The sequence below is a fragment of the Dipteris shenzhenensis genome, chromosome 19 (genome assembly GCF_047967505.1).
Source record: "Dipteris shenzhenensis isolate YYH24624 ecotype China chromosome 19, Dip_SZ_1.0, whole genome shotgun sequence".
NCBI lineage: Eukaryota > Viridiplantae > Streptophyta > Polypodiopsida > Gleicheniales > Dipteridaceae > Dipteris > Dipteris shenzhenensis.
This window is the reverse complement of record NC_141614.1, coordinates 54,689,340-54,709,626: the sequence shown is the minus strand read 5'-3', so window position 1 is coordinate 54,709,626 and position 20,287 is coordinate 54,689,340. Positions and strand designations below refer to the sequence as shown.

Genomic DNA, 20,287 nt, shown 5'->3' with positions numbered 1-20,287 from the left:
GTATAAATCCCTGATTTTCTGCAGTCGAGAGACATTTTTCAGCCTGACCGTAGGCCTTGTCAACCTCCAAATGCTCAGCCATAGGCTTACAAACTATGCAAGAGCAAGATACAGGACAAAGTTGCCTAACATCATTGAGTTGGGAAACCTCATATTTTCTGCATTTCACACTGCAAGGTTGAGCACGGGGGATGTACTCTAACGGGGAAGGAGCCAGGGGCGGGGGGTAAGGGGTAGGGAAGGCCCATCGAGAGGCAGGCGATTGGTGGCCCCATTCCGACGATGATTGATGGGCCGAGAAGGGCCATTAGAGGGAAGCCATAAGGGTGATTGCAACAGGCTACCAGAGATCATGGAGGCTATCGGAGATCATGAAAGATTTTGGGGATTCTGCTAGTGAAGTCGGTCTTGTACACACGAGTGGCGACCTGGACAACGTTGAAGCCTGGCCAGGTGTTGAAATGAAATGATGGTGGTGGGCACACTTGGGGAGAATAGAGAGACAAGCCTCGTGGGATTCTCCAAAAAGTAGAAGGAAGGAAGAAATAAAAGCATATAAGGTTTGCAACAAGTTCCAAATAAATTGAGTGAGCTTTTCTTCAAAGCCTATCTATTCTTTTAGGAGTTCTGTCGCCATGGTAATCCCTCTCCCTCTCCCTCTCCCTCTCCCTCTCTTCTGCATTTTGCATTTCATGCTCTGCTCTCGTCCGTCAATTCTCCTCTCTGTGTGTGTGTGTGTGTGAGACAGAAAGCGAGAGCGAGAGAGATCTTTCTTCATTCGCATTTGTTGATCTTTGCTGCCCGCATTGTGTCATCCCTTACCTCCCTTCCACTTTTCATCTTCCCCACCTCTTCTCTCCACCTTCCTTTCGCTGAATTCCCTTGTTTTCACCCTCTTCATTCTTTTTCCTGCCCGTGTCTATCACTGCTACCTTGCATGCTTTCTTAACTATCCCCCAAAGCGCACATGTTTCATGTTTCCATTTACTTCAAGATCGCGTTCATGCTTTGCTATTCGATTGCATTAAATCTCGACTGGCGTCCTTTTTGCAGTCGTCAGAGGAAGCTGAGCACGTTGCAGATCCTCCAGCTTCCGAGGAGCAGAAAGAAAACGAAGCAGCGGAGGAAAATTCTGAGACGACCGAGGTATCTAAGATTGTGGACGCCCAAACACAAAACGAGGTGACACTGTTTTCCGACCTCTATTATTAAGCGCTGAAGTCAAAGCTGGATCTGTCTGCCACGACCGGCTCGCTCAAAACTTGATGCGAATTTGACAACTTTGTAGGAAGGAGGAGAGAAGGCCGAGGAGCAACCTAATGAGGAACAGACTGGTGAGGAACAGACAGGAGAGCAAGAAGCCGATGGAGCAGAAGCTGAAGCTGGGGAAGAGGCAGGAAGTGAAGGATCCCGCAAGTTCAATGTGAGTGCCTTTTCCTTTCAAGGCTTGCTAGGTAGAAGACGGCAACTTCAATCATTTGTATCCGTATTTCAATCTACCTCCTGAACGACTTCTTTAAAAAGGAGCGGAAAGTTTAGAAACGATGGGACCTCTTCTTAGATGAGAAGGAGCGAAGAGAGAGAGCGTCCTAGCCTGGGAGCTGTAATATGAAGGAAAGTTGTCTCGCAGAACTTTTTTTTGAAGACATTTCTTTCCGCATAGAGTGTGCTTTAGACTTTTTATTGGAAATTTAGATCAGACAGAGTATATTGCTTTTAAAACATGTGCGAATGTAAATTGATGTCTTTTGTCTTTCAGGCTGATGACATAAGGACTGCACCCATGGATTTTCGTTTCCCAACTACCAATCAAGCAAGGCATTGTTTCACCCGCTATATTGAATATCACAAGTAAGCATTCTGGCACCCAGTCCTTGAAATTTTTATCTGCTAAGCTGGAAAAAAACTGGTGTGCGCATGGTGCTTTATTTAAACTGTGTGGAGCTGCTATTCAGCTTGGAGAGACATGAGGTTATCAGATTTTGTGGTCATTCACAATTTTAAGGTGAGTTTTGCCTGAATCATCCTTCAGTACGGATTCAACCAAGCTTTCATGGAAGTAAACAATGCTTCTTACAACATTTCTTGCCATTGTCACACAGATGGTTTTGTCAAGAACTCTTAATTCTGTAAGGCGTAAAACCTCCCTAACCACTCTTGGTCCTGCTGCTAATAAAGTTTTCCCTTGAACGCACAAACTCCACCTAGGACAATATGTGGGAATCGCTAACCCCTTCCTACAACACAATGTTCTAAGAGCACATTTGAAGCCATGAACTTAAGTTTGTATAGGTCCGCAACCTTCACCATATTCCAACTTCGACACGACACTCATTGAGCATGCAACCCGTCATAATTCTCATAATTTTGGGGAGGGGAAAAACTTGAGGTCTTTCAAAACTCCTGCTGGAGATGTCCCTTTCCATTGGATTATTATTTTCCTGGCTTTTGTGAGACATCCCTTGGTTTCACCACTGTACCTCTTCTGGCTTCACTGTGAGGTGCAAAAGTAATCAGAACTTTTATTTTTGAGGGTGAATCTTGTCACAAATGAGGTATTGAATTGACAAAGTTCCTTGCTGCCGGAATGTTGTGCCATATAGACAGGGTCCATCTTGAAATCCACAGGGAACATTGAATGTATGAGCAAATAGATCATATTAGGGAACAAGAACAGGCAAACAGAGAATCAGCTGGCGGGAGAAAACACAATGCTGGACAAGTAATAGTTGGAGTAACTGTCCAAGCAATTCTCTAACTCTGCCAGAAGTAATGGGGTCTAGTGGTAGAACACACACTGCACACTCTCCAACAGGATGTAGTAGCAGAGGAAAAACTGCAAGATGTGTCTTGAAGACCATATTTGTGTGATGTTTTTTCGATAGAGGCAGTTGCTATTGCTATACACGCATCAGCAGTTGACCCAAGGGTGGTTATGACGAGGGGCTTGGTCTTATGCTATATACTTAACCATTGTCTGTGAATGATAAGGAGTACAAGAGACAAATTTGCTGTAAGTTTTTTGTTTTTTGCAAAGAAATTTGCTGTAAGAATAAAAAAGGTGCATCCAAGACCCCACTCCTTAAGGCTGTGGCTACAAGCACTGGGGACAATGCACAATGGAGTTGATGGTCTTAACCTTTTGGGTGTCAGGTAACTATTTGAAGGTCAAGAATTGTAATTTATGCTACAAACGCGGACATGTGAAGTTTTTGTCCATGTTGTGGTTTGCTGATATTGTGATAAATTCATTCTATTTTGAGTGCTGCGTTGCCATATCAGCTAGGTTGTCTAATAATTTTACTCATAAATGCTCGTTGGGAGAAAATAAAATGAATTGTATATTCTTCACAAGCAATCATAGCTTCAATGAGGAGGATGTGGACTACTTTTTGATTAGCCTTCTTCTTTACTGCTAGCCTTTGTCACGGTTGAGTCTTCCCTTCACCTCCATGGTGCCAAAAAAATCTCATTACGAAGAACGTAGTATAAATGGATACTCACGTATGTGTGGGTGTGTGGATATGTAAGTGTGAGAGCATATGTTTATACTATGGTCTATACCCACCATTGGATGCTGACGACGTCGATGGGGATGTCATAGTAGCTAGTTCTTGCTATTGTAATGGAGTTCAACCGTGTGGTTGTCATGAGATCGGAACTGCAGTGTGTTGTGTTTTGCGACGGGACACGCTCACGGAACCTGCAAATCCTTGAAAAACACAGCAACACTCTTCGAAAATACGCACAAACTCTCAAAACTCACAAACGGAAGAGACAGAACAAGCGTGCTGGGTACAATCTCCCCCCATAGGTGTGGTGCTCTCCTTCCACCTCCTATGTATTTATGTATATTCCCCCAAAAAGCTTCCGAGCAAAAATCATACAAAAGCCTCTGTGCTTTTCTTCATACACCCTTTTACAAAAAACCCATCCACTTTCTATAATAGCTGGCTTTTTCTAAAAATATTATAACTTTAGTTTATACACTTAGCCAAGCCACTAATATTCCAAAATTCAAATATGTACATAAGCTTTTGTAATATAAAAAATTAGACATAAGCCTTATTCATCCCTGCATCACTGGAGTTGCGCCTACGCGTCCAAAATATGGCGGATCATGCTTGGCAGATGCCATCGCCCGATCACTTACTCTTCCCCTGGATTCACACGATCAATAGTAATGAAATATTTCAAGCATAAGATAATCTTGGAATTAATCACTACAATCAATCAACCTTTCAGTATCATAGCAACGCGAAATCAATAAATCACAGATGAATGGTGCACATATGCGACACATACCATCTCATGATGCACTTGATGCTACACATGAATAAAATCGTACGGATGGTGCACACATGCTACACATACCATCATCGCGTAAGTGGTGCACACAATGCTACACACTCATACAGTCGCCGCAGTCGTATATCTAGCCATGTAGGAGCACATGCATCACTATGGAACAACGAGCACTCCTATACGAGTTTCCACGTCTCGTTTGAGTGATTTGTTGATCAATGATTTGGTATGGCTTTAAGAGTTGGGTCTCTCCTTGAAGCAACGGTGCATCGTCTAAAATAGGTCGAACTGGTGGGTCTCCATGGAAAGGTTTCAGGAGGTGCACATGAAAAGAATTATAAAATTTTCAATCGGGTGGTAATTCGAGCCGATAGGCATTGTCATTAATGTGCTCCAAAACTTTAAAGGGATCATAGGATTTGGAGGCAAACTTAACTACAGGGTGTGTCTCAATACTCTTAAGTCTGCGTTTCTCAATATGTAACATGACTAGGTCACCTTCAGCAAATACATCTTTCTTTCTACCCTTGTTTGCACGTGCAGTATACACAGCTTGAGCATGCTCGATATTCTTTTTGACAATAGCCAAAATGCTAGAGAAATCTTCAGTAAATCGATCAGTAGCCTCTACTTGGTACTTAAGGCGGGTCAATGGAGTAGGAATGGTCTTTCCATAGATAATTTAGAATGGAGATTTGCCTGTAGCAGAGTGCTTAGTATTGTTGTAGGCAAATTGTAATGTGTGTATAAATTTGTCCCATTTGCCTGGCCGACCAGACACGTAAGCACGTAACATGTCACAAATAGTATTTTGTGTGACCTCGGTTTTGGCCATTAGACTCCAGATGAAAAGCAGTGGAAAAATCTAACTTCGTACCAAGATTGTCAAAGAGTGCGGTCCAGAAGTTACTACAAAATTTACTATCCCGGTCTGACAGGATTACTTTTGGAAGGCCATGGTGTATAAAGATGTGCTTGATGAACAAATGAGCAGCCTGAGCTGTGGTCAAGGTCTTCTTACAAGGAATAAAGTAAGCCTACTCGCTAAATCTATCAATGATAGTCCAAATCATATCAAAACCTGAGCTAGTTGTAGGAAATCTAGTAATAAAGTCCATAGAAATCTGCTCCCATGGATCATCACGAATTGGTAAAGGCATAAGTAAACCTTGATATTTGCCCTTGTAGCTCGACTTTTTTGACAAATAAGACATTGTGCAACAAAAGTTGCAACATCAACTTTAAGCTTAGGCCAGAAAAAATCTTGAATTAGAGTCTGATACGTAGCAGCGATGCCTCTATGTCCCATGTAGGGTGGCTGATGTACCTCTTCTAGTACCAAGTGTCGAAATGGTGCAGTGACACAAGCGCTTTTCGTAGAATAGATAGTCATTATGAATGGAATACGAGGCCATAGGGGTGCTATTAGCTTGCTTAATCTTATGCCAAATTTTTGAAAAGTCTCTATCAATAGGATAGTCCGCCTTCATAGGCTCAAAAGGGTCTCCCTTGATGACTGAGATATTATTTATGCTACCTCGACGGCTCAGTGCATCGGCAACTACATTGTCTTTGCCTGGTTGATATTGGATCATCAGTTAAAAGCTGTCAATAAAGACAGCCCATTTAATGTGCCGATCCGAGATCACCGGCTGAGTAAGGAGATGTCTAAGACTCTGATGATCAGTCTTAATGAGTAACTCGGAACCCATAAGATAGTGTTTCCAGAGTTTAAGGGCATGGACCACAGCGGCTAATTTTTTATCATACGTGGAATAGTTTAGCTCTGCTGGTTTTAATTTACGTGACTCGAATGCAATTGGATGGTTATCTTGCATGAGCATAACCCCAAAACCCTGTCCACTAGCATCAGTAACCATGACAAAGAAGGGTCTCGTAAAGTCTGGCATGGTCAAAACTGGTGTGTGCGTCATTGCACCCTTAAGTCGTTGAAAAGCTAAAGTGTGCTGCTCATCCCAAGAGAGCACGAGTCTTACGCAGTAGTTTGGTCAATGGATGTGCCTTGTGTGCAAAATTTCTAACAAATCTGCGATAGAAACTACACAGACCTAGAAACGATCGTAACTCATGGATATCTTTAGGCTGTGGCCAGTTTACTATCACTTCAACCTTCTTGGGATCTACTCGAATACCTTCAGATATTCAATTTCAGGCTGGAAAAAAGAACTTTTCTCCGGGTTGGCGTACAATTGGTTTTCACGTAAGAGAGAGAAAACAAGATCCAAGTGTTTCTCATGTTCCTCTCGACTCTTGCTATAAATCATGATATCATCAAAGAAAACTACCACAAAGTCTTGATAGGGTAGGAAGATATGATTCATCATCCGACTAAATGTGGCAGGTGCATTGGTCAATCCAAAAGGCATAACAAGAAATTCATAGTGACCAGTTTGGGTTCTAAAAGTATTCTTGAAAATATTGGGCTTGATCACTCTCACTTGATGAAATCCTGACTTAAGATCGATCTTACTAAAGATTATGGATCCTTGCAACTTGTCGCGTAGATCATAAACTCTCGGAATGGGGTATCGATTTTTCAATGTGATTTTATTTAAGATACGATAATCGATGCACATTCGGAAAGTTCCATTTTTCTTCTTGACAAGAAGAACGGGTGCCCTAAATGGTGAGTTACTAGGTCGAATTAGGCCTCTAGCCAAAAGATCTTCTATTTGGGATTGAATCTCTTGCTGCTCAGTAGGATTGTGCCTATATGGTGATTTACACGGTGGTCCGCTACCTGGAATAAGGTCAATCTTATGATCCTCAGGTCTAGATTGAGGTAGGCCAGGGGGTAAGTCTTCCATAAAGCAGTCGTCATAGGTAGCTAGAAAAGAATCCAAAGGCTCTTGCTTAGTTTTCTTAGTCTCAGGACTAGCCTCAATCTTATTGACCAAACCAGATATGTCTTCTCATGTTTGCGCAAAGCTCTTTTAGCTTGGGTATGTGACAATATAGGCCAAGAGGGAAGATTCTTGTCGCATTCTAGAGTCATAGTCTCAGTGCCTTGAGTCAGAGTAATGGTGCGTTCAAGATAATCAGGTTTGGCATTATGATTGACGCGCCAGGGCATCCCTAGAATGAGATCTTGCTCACGCAAAGGAGCGACTAAGAAATCACGGCTCTCAACTAATGGCCCTAAAGTCACCTCAAGATCCTTAACCATTTGCAAACAATTCGATCCTTGAAAACCTGATTTGACTTTATATTTTGTTTTGATGGTTGCGAGCCCTATCTTTTCAACTAAACGTTGCGAAATGAAGTCATGGGTGCTTCCATCATCAAATAAGACACTATGTTCTTTTTCGTGCAATAGTGCAGTCATATGTAACAAAGAAGTACGAAAATAAGATGCACTTTTACCTGAAAAACACTTACTTGAAGGGGTGTAGTCGGCATCTTCAGTGTCGTTGTCCTCATCCTCGCCCTCTTGCTTGAAAGATTTATCATGGGATCCATCATCAATGTAGTTGATCCGTTCGGAGTTGTTGCACTGACTATTACCGTTGGTACGTCCATTGGTTCTCCCTCCATTGCCTCCGTTGTTGTTGGTAGCATTTTTTGCTTGGGTACCTGTCTTGTGTGTAGCAAGTGGATTCTTTGAGTGTCCCTTCTCCTTGCATTCGTAACATGTGTTAAGTTCTTTGGTTCTTCGATTAATACATGACTTAGCAGGTTTCCAATTAGACTTAACATCATATCTACCAACTTTACCACTTACACCCTCCTGCTTGAAGTATGAAGTATGCTTCTTTGCTCGAGGGGTGCGAGTAGCAAAGCTTCTTCCCTGCTTTCTTTTTGACTCTAATGCCAAATCCATAGCATCAGAAGCTATAGATGGTCGAAGCATACGTAACATTAGCACGAATAGTAGGGCGTAAACCCTCAACAAAGGTACGACATTGCTCCTTTTGCGACACTTTCTCAATGGTTTGCTATGGAAGTAGAGAGAAAAGATATTTCTCGGTATATGCGTCCACACTCTCACCAACTGCCTCAATCTTCGCCATTGCCTGCGAGTATCTTCTTCAAACTGTGTAGGTAGGAAGCGCTTCTTGATTTTATCTTTGAATGCTTCCCATGTCTTTGGAACATGAGTGTTTTCGGCAACCACACTCCACCATAATTGTGCACTGCTTGTCATGTGACTTGCAGCAAGTTTTACCTTCTCGATCTCTTCATACCGTTCTCCCAAAAAGTATTGATTGAAAGAACTAATCCACACAAGTAAAGCTTGTCCATCTCTTTTACCATCATATTTTAGAAAAGAAAAAGTTTTGCGATTAATCTTACCAGACTTCTTCTTATCACGAAGCTTGAGTGCTTTCAAGATGGCCTTTCCCACGTTGTCTTTATCGTTGGACTCATATGAAGGAGTAGTGTCATGATGTCGTCGTAGTGAAGTCTTCACATGTCGCTTCTTCTTCCTTTAATGTCTCGTCTTGCTTCTTCCACGCTCACTATCACTGGGGTCTGATGATTTGCTGCTTTCACTTTTTTCATCATCTCTGTCCTTCATACGCTTCTTTGTGACTTCAGTCATCTCTTTTAACACTCGATTTGTGCATTCTTTGTTGGCTTTATGCGTGTCGCACATGTTGCGCATGTACTCAAGTTGCTGCTCAAGGTCCAGTGCATGATGTTTCCATGCAACCAGTGAATCTCATGCATGTATAGGTTCCTCGTCCTCAATCGATATAGGTGGCTTCCAAGTTGTCGTCACTTGGCATAGAGCATCTTCAATCTCTTGACGTTGTTGCTTCTCATGCTGATAGTGTTCTCGCCATTCTTTCTCAGTAAGTGTCATCGGTGTTGAACTTCTTCTTGACCGATGGTGATCGTTTTCCACATTCTCATCATGATGTAGATCTTCATGATAACCTATCTCTGATGGAATACGCCTTCCAGACATAGTTAAGTATGTGCACGGTGCAAAGAAGAAATCACTATGAAAGGAAATACACACAAACACAAGACTTATCTCAATTCGGTTTCCAAGCTTTGAAAGCGGCTATTTGTCGAATAGTATCTCTGTGGGCTCTCGAACTCACACGATTCCAACAAGTGAATCCACGTTGCAAGGTACAAAGCAAAGCTCGTGTCCGATAGCACTTGTAGACTGCCTCCTGCTCTTGTGAACACTTGCTTTTGAGATTCTCCTCTTCCAAAATCCGTTGGGTTGCTCCCTTGTTTGCACTTTTGCCTTGAAGGATATCTTTATGACTAGGAACTTCAAAGAATAGAGCAACAAAGTGACTTGATCTATTGGATAGTCACCAATTTTTAAGGGGACTTGAGCTAGAATAGTACCAGGATGGAGGACCTCCCAGGAAGCTTTTAAGAGCAATCTCCCAAGGCTTCCTCGCACGTAGCCAACGGTGCCTCTAGTGCTAGGTATGCCAAGGACTATGCCTTGGTCGTTGCCTTTGTCGTACGCTTGGAGGAGCTAAGGCGTAGGTGTGCGTTCACAAGCTTCGACTTGTCTATGTACGACCGACTTCTTTTGCTGCGATTTTTTTTTCTCTTCGTCGCATGTTTTCCTGCCTGCGAGCCGTTTTGCGCTGTTTGCTTCTGCTGCTTTGAACTTCGTTGTGCTCTTGTACGCGGTGTCCACAATCTGATGCGTGCTGCAGTTTCTTGTTCGAGGATGCGGGGTGCGTGTGCTTCTCGTGCTACGGACGACGAACCCTGGCTCTGATACCATTGCGACGGGACACGCTCACGGAACTTGCAAATCCTTGGAAAACACAGCAACACTCTTTGAAAATACGCACAAACTCTCAAAACTCACAAACGGAAGAGACAGAACAAGCGTGTTGGGTACAATCTTCCCCCATAGGTGTGGTGCTCTCCTTCCATCTCCTATGTATTTATGTATATTTCCCCAAAAAGCCTCCGAGCAAAAATCATACAAAAGCCTCTGTGCTTTTCTCCATACACCCTTTTATAAAAAACCCATCCACCTTCTAGAATAGCTGGCTTTTTCTAAAAATAAAGCTTTTTCTAACATTAGTGTATACGCTTAGCCAAGCCACTAATATTCCAAAATTCAAATATGTACATAAGCTTTTGTAATATAAAAAATTAGGCATAAGCCTTATTCATTCCCGTATCATTGGAGTTGCGCCTACGCGTCCAAAATATGGCGAATCATGCTTGCCAGATGCCATTGCCCGATCAATTACTCTTCCCCTGGATTCACACGATTAATAGTAATGAAATATTTCAAGCATCAGATGACCTACAGTTGACCATTTATTTGATCATAATTAAAGTGTTTCATATGTGTTAATTATGGTCAAAGAGTTCTTTTAAGGGTCAAGGGATTGACTATGGTCAAAGATACTTGACTCTAGTCAAGTAAACCTGACTTCGGTCGGGGAGACTTGGTTTATTACCAAGAGGGTTAACTGCGGTTAACCAGAGAACTATAGAGCTGACTACGGTTAGAGAGTGTTGACTTCGGTCAACAAGACTTGGCATGCGCCAAGAGGGTTAACCCCGGTAAACCAAGATGTGCCAACTTCGGTTGGAGAGACTTGGCTATAATTAAGGCGCCTCGACCCTTGGTCAAAGCTCCTTAATTATAATCAAGAGTGTTGACTCCGGTCAACTAGAGAATAAATATATATTTTTATATTTGTTTAGGTGTGGACATGTGTTCAGTGGGGACGCCCAGCGTGACTAGAATTAATCCACAGTGTGTTATTTGCATGCAAAGCGCTAACAATTAATGGGTGCCATGGTGGTGCACTTTAATTAATTGTTGCAGGTACTGGAAAGAGTTATTTTTCCTAAGCGTTACAGGAGCCTAATAAGCATCTAGGAGGCGGTTCGTGTGACCAAGTGCTTTGAAGACTCTAGAGTGGCCCTTAGTGGCATGTAATAGGACTTAGTCTAGATTTTAGACAAGTGGCATGTTGCCAATTTGAAATGAGCTTTTAGCTCTTGTAATAAAAGGGATTTTTCACGTTTTGAAAGAGGGTGTATCAGACAGCTCTACGCTGAACTTTTGTAACAGATTCTCTTCAAGTAATAAAATACCTTGGGGGGGGTCCAGCCCGACATGTTGTCCTGGGCCCTAGTGTCTCTGTTGAGAGAGAGAGAGAGGGAAAGCAAAAGGAGAAGTGTGCTTGCTATCTTTTACGAAGGAGGTTTGTAGTGAATCAAAGAGAAATTGCTGTGTTTCAAAGAGCGTGAGGGATTTCACTGGATTTCAGTCTGTCAGAAGGCTTCACCCAAGGGGTCTGAGGCAGGTGAAGGAGAGGGGGGTTGGAGAAGGGCGGGTTTTGGGCAGGTGAGGGTGACCATCGATTGCACGGAGGTGAGGTTGTGAGGGGAAGGTGCGAAGGAGGGGGAGTGTGAACGGGTGAAGAGGAAGGTGGGAGATGGCACGGAGGGGGGTAGTGGGGGTTGGGGGATGTGTACTACCTCTGTGAAGCTGCCAGAGTACATAGGGCCTTTGACTTCGGTGGCTTTGTCAGGAGCTCGAGGAAAATCTATCCCTCAAGAGTCTAGGGATGTCCTGTGGGGATCCAGCTGCCTACTTTCCCTGAGCTGGGGAATTTGAAGCAAGGGTTGAACTCACTTGCCAAAGCTGGTGGACCGTTTATGTGATTCTTCTCGGCGCTCGTACTTTGGATCGCCCTAGTCCAAGGCCCCTCAGAATGCTCTGCCCAAAGGGTCTGAGACTCGTGCTGCTGTTTGGTCGGTCGTTGGTGGGCTCTATCCTCTCAAAACTCCCGCTGCTGTCCTTGGCGGGACTGAGAGAGAGGGGGTGTCCGGCTTGCCCTTTTGGGACAAGCCTGCACCAAGTGGTCCATCTATTTGAAGCGAAGGCCCATCTATTTGTAGTGAAGGCATTGATGGGAGGCTCCAACCTCTGGTACAGCTCTCGCCTTTAAAGAGTCTTAAGGAAAATCTACGGCAGAGTCTCAGGGCACTCAACGATTACCGTGAGTGGAGGGATCCCATCATATGCTACATCGAGGCTGCTGTTGTTGGTGAGCATTGTGCCAAAACATCCTTTGATGGAGGGAAGGATGGGCTGATACTCCTTTGGGAGCCCGGGGAGGCGGAGGCTGGAGCACCATCAGGAATCGTGGCACATGATACGTCCATGTCGTCGACTGTGGACACCAAGGGATCAGGTGGGGGAAGGAATAGGGGTGGAAAGCCAAAGAAGGTGCTGGCAACGGGAAGAAACCCAGCCACAAACAGGCTGGGAACCGCTCGAAAAACGAGCAAGGAAGAACCAAAAACGGGCTGGGATGAGGCAACTAGGTAGGACGCGACGAGGAAGAGAAAGCAGGGCAGGAAAGGGTGGCTTGGTGGACAATAATCACTTAGCCATGTTGACAGTCAACCAGCCTCTGAGGAGTTTCGATGGGTTAGCTATGACTGTGACGGCTGCAGAACAAACAAAGCTACACACATTTATGACCTTGGTGGCTAAGCACAATCAAAGCCACTCACATTGAAGGAGCTTGGTTGCTGTTGCGCCAGAAGGCTCCTTGACATAAGCAGTTCTGGTACGCCCAGTAAGTTCAAGGTAAAAAAGAACAATTCTTCAAATAGGAGACTCTTTTGATAGTGAGAGAAAAAGGAATGCTATTACTGGCCAGTTAAGAGCTGACCCTTGCATACTACTGCTCACTCCCCCTCCCTACGAGTGGCATCTCGCTATTGTAGGAGGGCTCACCTCTCCTCTACCTGCTGCAGGAGAGTCAGATCCTTATCCATATGAACTTGTGGGTGTCTCAGAGAGCTGCGCGTTCGTGCACTATCACAAGTCGAGCCTGGGTGTCTCTGAAGCATATCAAAAAGGGATGATCCTCAGTAAGGTCTGGTCCAACCCGCCATGCCCCCTCAATGTCATGCTTTGGCACCCCCAAGGTGGTCACAATGGTGGTAGCATATGGGATGGTGGAGCTGGTGCGTAGTACCCTGCGAACCCTAATGTTGAGAGCATGACTAGCTCTCTGCTGTGACTTTAGTAGAGTGGCAGCAACGGTTGCCTTTGCAGGCCTGTGTTTCACAAAATCCACCCACTTGGCGGTCTCCTCAATAGCTGTTTCCATTTTGGCGATCCACTCCTCTACCATCAGGCTGCTCCTTGGGGCTACCTCTGTTCGGCACCGAAGGTCCTCCATTTCCTTCTGGAGATCAGCAGCCTCTGCTTGTGCCGTGAGGAAATAATGCCTGAGAGTGTCCATTTGTCTCTGCTGCTCTACCTTTTGGCCTGCATGTTACCATGGTTTTAAAAAAATAATATACTCTCTCCAGACTCCAAACTGAAAAATTGTAAATTCACAGCAACTAAAACTAATGTCCTTTCCTTTTACTAGGGAAATACCTGAGATCCAAATAACTGCAAATGTGTAAAACTGGAACTTGAGAATTCAGAAAATCTCCAAAACTATAATACATTGAATTTAAGAAGGAATAGAGCTCCCTGGTCTGATAATTGATTACTCCAGTGCACGCTTCCATTTCGCTTTATTTCTATGTCGTGTCATCCCAAAATAGTGAGACCCTCCCAAAATTTCCTCAAAAATGGTTTTCCGTCCAGTTTCATTAATTTATTGACGGAAAAAACGAGATTCGTTCGATGACTGATGAAAATCCCTAAACCATGAATTTCTTGCAGGATTCCCTTGTTGGTAATCTGCCCCTCCTTCAACAATGCACCACCCTCAGCAGCACTCTACCCTTCACAAAGGACTCACACCAAACAAACTAACCACTTGCTAATGAAATGATCACTGTTGGGTACTTGGGACGGAACCCTGCTGGGTTGTGCCTCTGCTCATTCTGCTGATTTTTTGCTCAATGATGGTGCTATATATTTGGCCATCAGGCTTCTTAACATGATTGTTCTATAGTTTTTTTCCTCCTTGCTGTCCGCTCCTTTGTGGACCAGTAGAATCCTATTGAACTGTCATTCTCAGGATCAGCCACTAGTCCTTGTGTGTCTAGGTCCTTCCTGTTTGCTAGTTTCTTCAACCCTTTCCACACATTGTCTTGCCTTGATAGAGAATTCATGGTTGTCCCGCTCTTCTCCCATCACATTCTCGGGGTCCTTGACAAAGTGAGAGAGAGAGAGAGAGAGAGAGGCTTCGTCGATTTTGATGCAAACCATTCTTGCTGATTGTAATTCAGGATACATTGCTGATTGTGAAGTTTGCATGTAGGTGTGTTCGGGCAAAGGGCGAGGATGATCCTGATTGTAACAAATATGCCAGATACTATCGCTCTTTGTGCCCTGGTGAATGGGTATGTTTTTGAGATTTTGACTTCAACCCTCATGGATGCTGTAGGAAATTTGTCTTTTAGAGATTGCCAAAAGCCTATTTTTCTTGTATGATACTTCATTTTTTTGAGTATTTGTAAAATAATAGGCCATTTCTTGATTACAGATAGACAAGTGGAACGAGCAAAGGGAAAATGGAACATTTCCTGGACCCTTGTAGAAGTTTATGTTTCAAGCACTATGTTTTAAAGGTATGACAACTGGCCAAGGTACTCTGCACACTGTAACTTGTCAGTCCATTGACATATCCTGATTCAACTTACGGAGCTTGTGGGAACTTAAGTATGGAGCTTGTCCTTGAGATAAAGTTTCATGTAGTGATGGTTGATACTGAAATAGAGATGAAAATGTTGATGTTTGTATCATGGTTATAAGTTTCTGTTCTTCGCCTGAACAGGTTTCGGTTTTCAGAAACTCCAACCCCCTTTTTTTTTGCATTGCATTCGTCTGTGTAGGAAAGCTGGACAGAAGTGAGGCTACATCAAGGCAAGAAGGCATTGGAAATCCTTCGCAACAATGGATGATTGTTCCGATAATAAAAAGTTTTGACTGTCCAAACTCGGGGTGTGCAAGTTAGATTGTCATCACCCTTGTTGTATGGTAGTTCATTACAAAATGTTCTTGATGAGAATAATACAAATTGCGAAAGTCTGGATTCTCAATCTTTTCTCAAATATCATATGATAGTCTTTGATAGTTGTCATGCAAACTTTTATTAACAGGGAAACAATTCTCTTGAAGGTTGGCCAGGGTATCGGCCTTGCATGCATATGGGAAATGCATGTTTCTTCTCAGTCGCACCTGGATTTCCACTTTGCGTCAGTGTTTGGTGCAGTTTTAACGATATATGTGCTCCAACTGTGTAGCTGATATTGATGTTACGTAACACGAGACAAGTTAATAGTAATTACTTAGGTAGTTCAGTTTTTGAGCTAGAAGTGCTATCGGAGTTTGACGATAGTGTACATATCTAATAGTGTGAATGTTCTGATGTAAATGGCTTGCTTGGAATTATTTTCAAAGGTGAAAATGTGCAAGAATTAAATTGGCTTGCTGGTAGATTTACCAAATAGCATTTTCTTTGCGGTGAATAAGATGCTTGCTAGGTTATTTTTATTTTTAAATTTTTTCATTTACTCATAACTTTGTCTAAAGGCACTTACAAACTCCCTTCTTTCCTTTGTTCTTTCGCTTTTCTATAATTTTTTAAAAATTTTGTAAGATTGGATATATATCTAGATCTTATGAAGGTATATTTTCTTTGAGGTGAATAAGATTACAAGAGAAGAAAATGTAGATCAAGTGAGCAAGGTCAGTGATCACATGCCTGAGCATTAAACTTCAATAAAGCAGCCAGAGTGGTGTATTGGCTCCCTTCCGAATTAGGTGACTGTGGGGCCAGGTTGATGATGAATAATGATTTTGGGACATCTATATAGTTCTAAAATTTCTCTCTGAAGAAATACAAATGCACTGCTCGCAGTACTGTGTTGACAGTTTTTGAACTTTTGGATTTCATGTTTGTCTGCTAAATTAATCTCCCCCACAATCCAGAAACAGCTCATAGTGAGGGTTTATGTCAATTATATGTCATCCCTTTCAAGATATGTCAAACTGTATGTGTTATTTCCTTTGACGGAGACATATGTTAGGATTTGATAAGGTCCTATTGAGATATTCCTTTCCCTTTTCTCTTGGGGCGGGAATGAGGAACTCACATTCCAATGTATTAGATAGTGCCATAATGTTTCCTTTGTAGGCTTAGGTAGCCTTGTATTTCAAGCATTGCATAATCAATAGATGACATACTCTAATGATCTGTGGTGTATAACCTTTTTCGCTATCTTAAAATTGTAGATATCATGTATATGAACTCTTTATTGGTCCTGTAGCCATTGGGTAACACAACTATTGTGCAATGTCTAGTTTCTTTGCTTCGTGTTATTCTACGTGAGAAGAGTCAATGCTCACTTCTTATGAGTGGAAATGCTACCATGCAGGTCTAGTTGTCTACTTTACCAAAACTGAGTGATGTATTTCGTTTCAAAAAAGATGAAACATATGCCTTGTAATAACAACTAGAAGTGCTTCCTTAGAGTAAGCATTGAAGCTAGATCACATGGGAGAACTTAGGTAAGGAACTAGGATTGAAGACCTCTATATTGTATGGGATCTTTGATGGAACATTGAGTCCAAAAACCAAAACATAGCTTCAAGTGTGAATGTATCGCAAGCTTTGCTTGAAAGCAATAAAAAAGGAATCAAATGTGGGCTCATGGTGTGTGTATGCATGCAATGATGGTGCGTGCACATGCTAGCCCATTGTAATCATGTGTCGGCATGCACATGTTTAGATATGGTGTGTTTGTGTTTGTGTGCACATTTGTGCATATTTGCTATATACTTGAGCTTTGTGTTAGATTGGTGATTTCTTGAACATGATCTTGATCTCAATGAATATAGGATTGCTTATTGGCCAACATTCTCTAAGTAGAAAGCAAAGAGGAAGTTTTTTTGTTGCATTGCAACAAGGGACTTTGAAGTAAATATCATGATACATAATCATCTTGTGTTTTCTCTTAAGAATCTATTTAATATGATGTTCAAAAAGGGCCACATACCTTCAAAAATATCAAACCATATGTGTGCTCATTGTGTGCTGTCTTTACGATTTGACATTACAAGGGCTATATAAATTCGAAAAGTCAAATTGACATTAGGTACATCAGTAAGGACCAAGGCTACGGTAATGATGTTGGTCCAAAAAGTACCATCTGTACACAAGTGATTCAGGTGATGATCAAGTATAGGTTAAGGTACGGGTCATTGGGTTTGTCATCATCCATTTACATATGGTGGGACATATGTTCATATGTTGTATATATAGGTAGATGGATTGGGGGTGTGAATATTCCTTATGGACTTAGGGTAACCTACCTTAGGATTCAATACATATATAGGTAGATGGATTGGGGGTGTGAATATTCCTTATGGACTTAGGGTAACCTACCTCATCACGATGTGTGTTGCTTATCTAAACTATGTTTTCACGTTAGAGTTGTATGGTTCAGCTGCTACGGGAGTGGGTGAGTAGAGATCTTCTGTCAGCCCAAGGTGAGAGATGTAGATGTAGTTTGTGTGTCAGTACTTAGATTCACCAAGTGTGTGTCAGTTTTCCCCCTTTTTTGATGGTATGTTAGTTTCCATGTGTTGGTGTCTCAGTTTCCTTTGAGTGCATGTCCTTAGTAAGTGTGTTGGCGAGGAGTGTGGCAGATTTTAAAACTTAAGTCACAATGTGCAGAGGTGGACCGTGTCCTGGGAATGCATTTCCTCTCTCATTGTCTGAGTTTCCAAAATTTTATGGGAGGATCCTTCAGTGAGCGTTTGCAAACGTTGCTAAGTGTTTTGTAAGGGTTGTTGAGTGAAGGTGCACTTTTGAGTTTACGAGGGTGGGTCCCTCCAGTGAAAAGCTTGTAGCTAATTGAGGGTGTGTCCCTCTGGTCATTTTTTAGTTCTTCAAAAGTACTTCAAAGAGGGAGTGCTTGAAAGAACGTTGCATAGATCTGAAGTAAGCCAATAAGTAGAACAAGAAAAACTCGCAAGAAGTTAGTAGCAGAGGTTGCATCGTAGCATGAACAACGAACTACAAAGGAAAAATATCTAGAAGAGCAAAAGAAAGCTCACAAATAGCTTGAACGAAGCTATGAGAAGAAACTCGCAGCTGTATGAATCAAACATTGGCCAAGAGGGCTCAAGAAGATACCTGCAATAGTTGAATTGAAGAATAACTCAAAAGGTTGGTTGAGAGTGGAGTAGAAAGCTCAGGAAAGCTATGCGTAGTTGGTAATAAATCCTCAAGGAGAGAGCTAGGAGCAATGAAGAGTGAGCAATAAGGTCTCCGGCAAGCAACACAAACACCTGCAAACAATTGTGGGAAGCTTAAGCAAACAAGAAGACCCCTCTAACAGTTGTAGAAGTTCGAACAATTGCGTGTAGCTGTGCAAGAAGACCAGGGAATGACTGCAAAGAAGCTCATAAAAAGAGCTCAACCCAAAAAACTTGTGCAATGAGTTGTTGCTTAAGAGAAGTGTGAGCAAAAGCTAGCAGCAAAGAAGGAAGAACATTTGAAGAGCGACATAAGCTTTGAAACCATCCGCTAAGGATAGAAAAGAATAGCTAGTTGCCAAAAGGAGCCGTAGACGAGCCAAGCTCGAACATTGAAGTTCGAAAAGCTTGCAAATAAGCCCTCAAACATCGAACGAATGGCGAAACGAGTAGCTTATAGAAGCCACGAATTGTGTGGAGCCAAGAAAAGGAACGAATAGAGAAGCAACCACACAAACTCATGAAGAAACGCCCTAATAAAAGGAAGAAGGCTTAGAGGGCAATTGAACTATTACAGAAGGAGGGCACTAGAAAGCTATAGAGGGATTCACGACTACAATAGAAGAACTCCAACAAGGGCTCGAGAAGAGCTTGGACAGCGCAGGCAGCTGAGTAGCAAGGTGGAAGCCTGAGTTGTAGAGAAGGAGTGGAGAGAGTAGAGATTTGGAGGAGTAGGAGTAAGGTGAGCTTGAGAATCTTGGAGGAGAAAGGAACAACAGAGCAGTGACTGATCATGAGAGAGAAGCAAGAGGAAGAACAAGAAGCATCGATGTGCATGAGAAGGATTTTTGAAAAAGGATTTACAAACTTAGGGCAAAGTCCAATTTTATCATTAAGTTCTTTCTCTTTAACTCCATGTGAGTCTCTCTTGTTACCGCAATGGAGTAAGTCACTTTTTGGTGTTTGTACTTTGTCTCATATTCCCGTGAGGTCTTCCGCAGATGTTAATAGATCTTTTTCTTTCTTTGTTTCTTTCTACCTCAGTGGTAAGTACCTTGAGGCTATGTGCAAGAGATCATGGGTTCAATCCTCACAGGTGCACTTGAGGTGAAAATTAAGCATGAGTGGTATATGTTTGAACTCAAAAGGTACATAATTTCTCACGTGAAGATTCAAATTCCCAAGGTTCCATCACATAATTAAAAAATGGCAATCCAAACTTCTCCAAGGTCTCCAAGGTCTTCATCTACTCCAAGGCAATTTCTTTTGGTGATTAAAAGGCCAAAATTTACTTCATCTTTGGCATATAAATGGATCAAACTTTGGAGGAGCATAACTTTTTTCTTAGAATTCCAAATTCAAAGCTTAGGATACACATTCAAGATGTATGCTCATTTTGTGTCTTAGTCTAGCAAGAAGCAAGCACCAGTGGCATTGTCTATAGTAGAGGCTAAGTAGGCAACTCTTGCACGGTGTACATGTGAAGCAATATGGCTTTGGGGTCTCTTGGAGGAGCTTGGTGTGGTCCAAGATGCTGCTACCATGCCCTTTTACAATAACTAGAGTGCCATGCCTTGGCAAAGAATCCAGAAGATCATGAGAGGACAAAGCACATTGACATCACTAACATTTCATACATCATCAGGAGGAGAAAAGCATCGTTGAACCAATTCACTGTTTCTCTGAAGACCAAGCAACAACTTTGTTCACAAAACCCTTGCCTCATGAGAATTTTGAAAATTTCAGATCATATCTTTCTCTTTGAGACATAGAGACCATATAATGAAGGCGAGTGTTAAAGTATGGGTCATTGGGTTGGTCATC

General features: G+C 42.5%; 1 protein-coding gene across 1 annotated transcript; it reads left to right on the top strand.

The window, feature by feature from the left end:
- Window positions 1–534: 534 nt before the first annotated feature.
- LOC147890654 (cytochrome c oxidase subunit 6b-1-like) lies at window positions 535–15,334 on the top strand. The gene is made up of 7 exons (XM_087390730.1): window positions 535–638; window positions 1,054–1,182; window positions 1,289–1,423; window positions 1,760–1,851; window positions 14,520–14,601; window positions 14,745–14,829; window positions 15,094–15,334. Exons 1-6 carry the CDS (start codon window positions 636–638, stop codon window positions 14,796–14,798), a joined length of 495 nt encoding a protein of 164 aa, XP_087246856.1. The 5' UTR covers window positions 535–635; the 3' UTR covers window positions 14,799–14,829; window positions 15,094–15,334.
- Window positions 15,335–20,287: the final 4,953 nt, after the last annotated feature.

Bases quoted from the DNA above. Each gene is read 5' to 3' on its own strand.
- LOC147890654 (XM_087390730.1), top strand. The intron at 1,424-1,759 runs GTGAGTGCCTTT...TTTGTCTTTCAG, and splicing joins AAGGATCCCGCAAGTTCAAT to GCTGATGACATAAGGACTGC. The intron at 1,852-14,519 runs GTAAGCATTCTG...GTTTGCATGTAG, and splicing joins CGCTATATTGAATATCACAA to GTGTGTTCGGGCAAAGGGCG.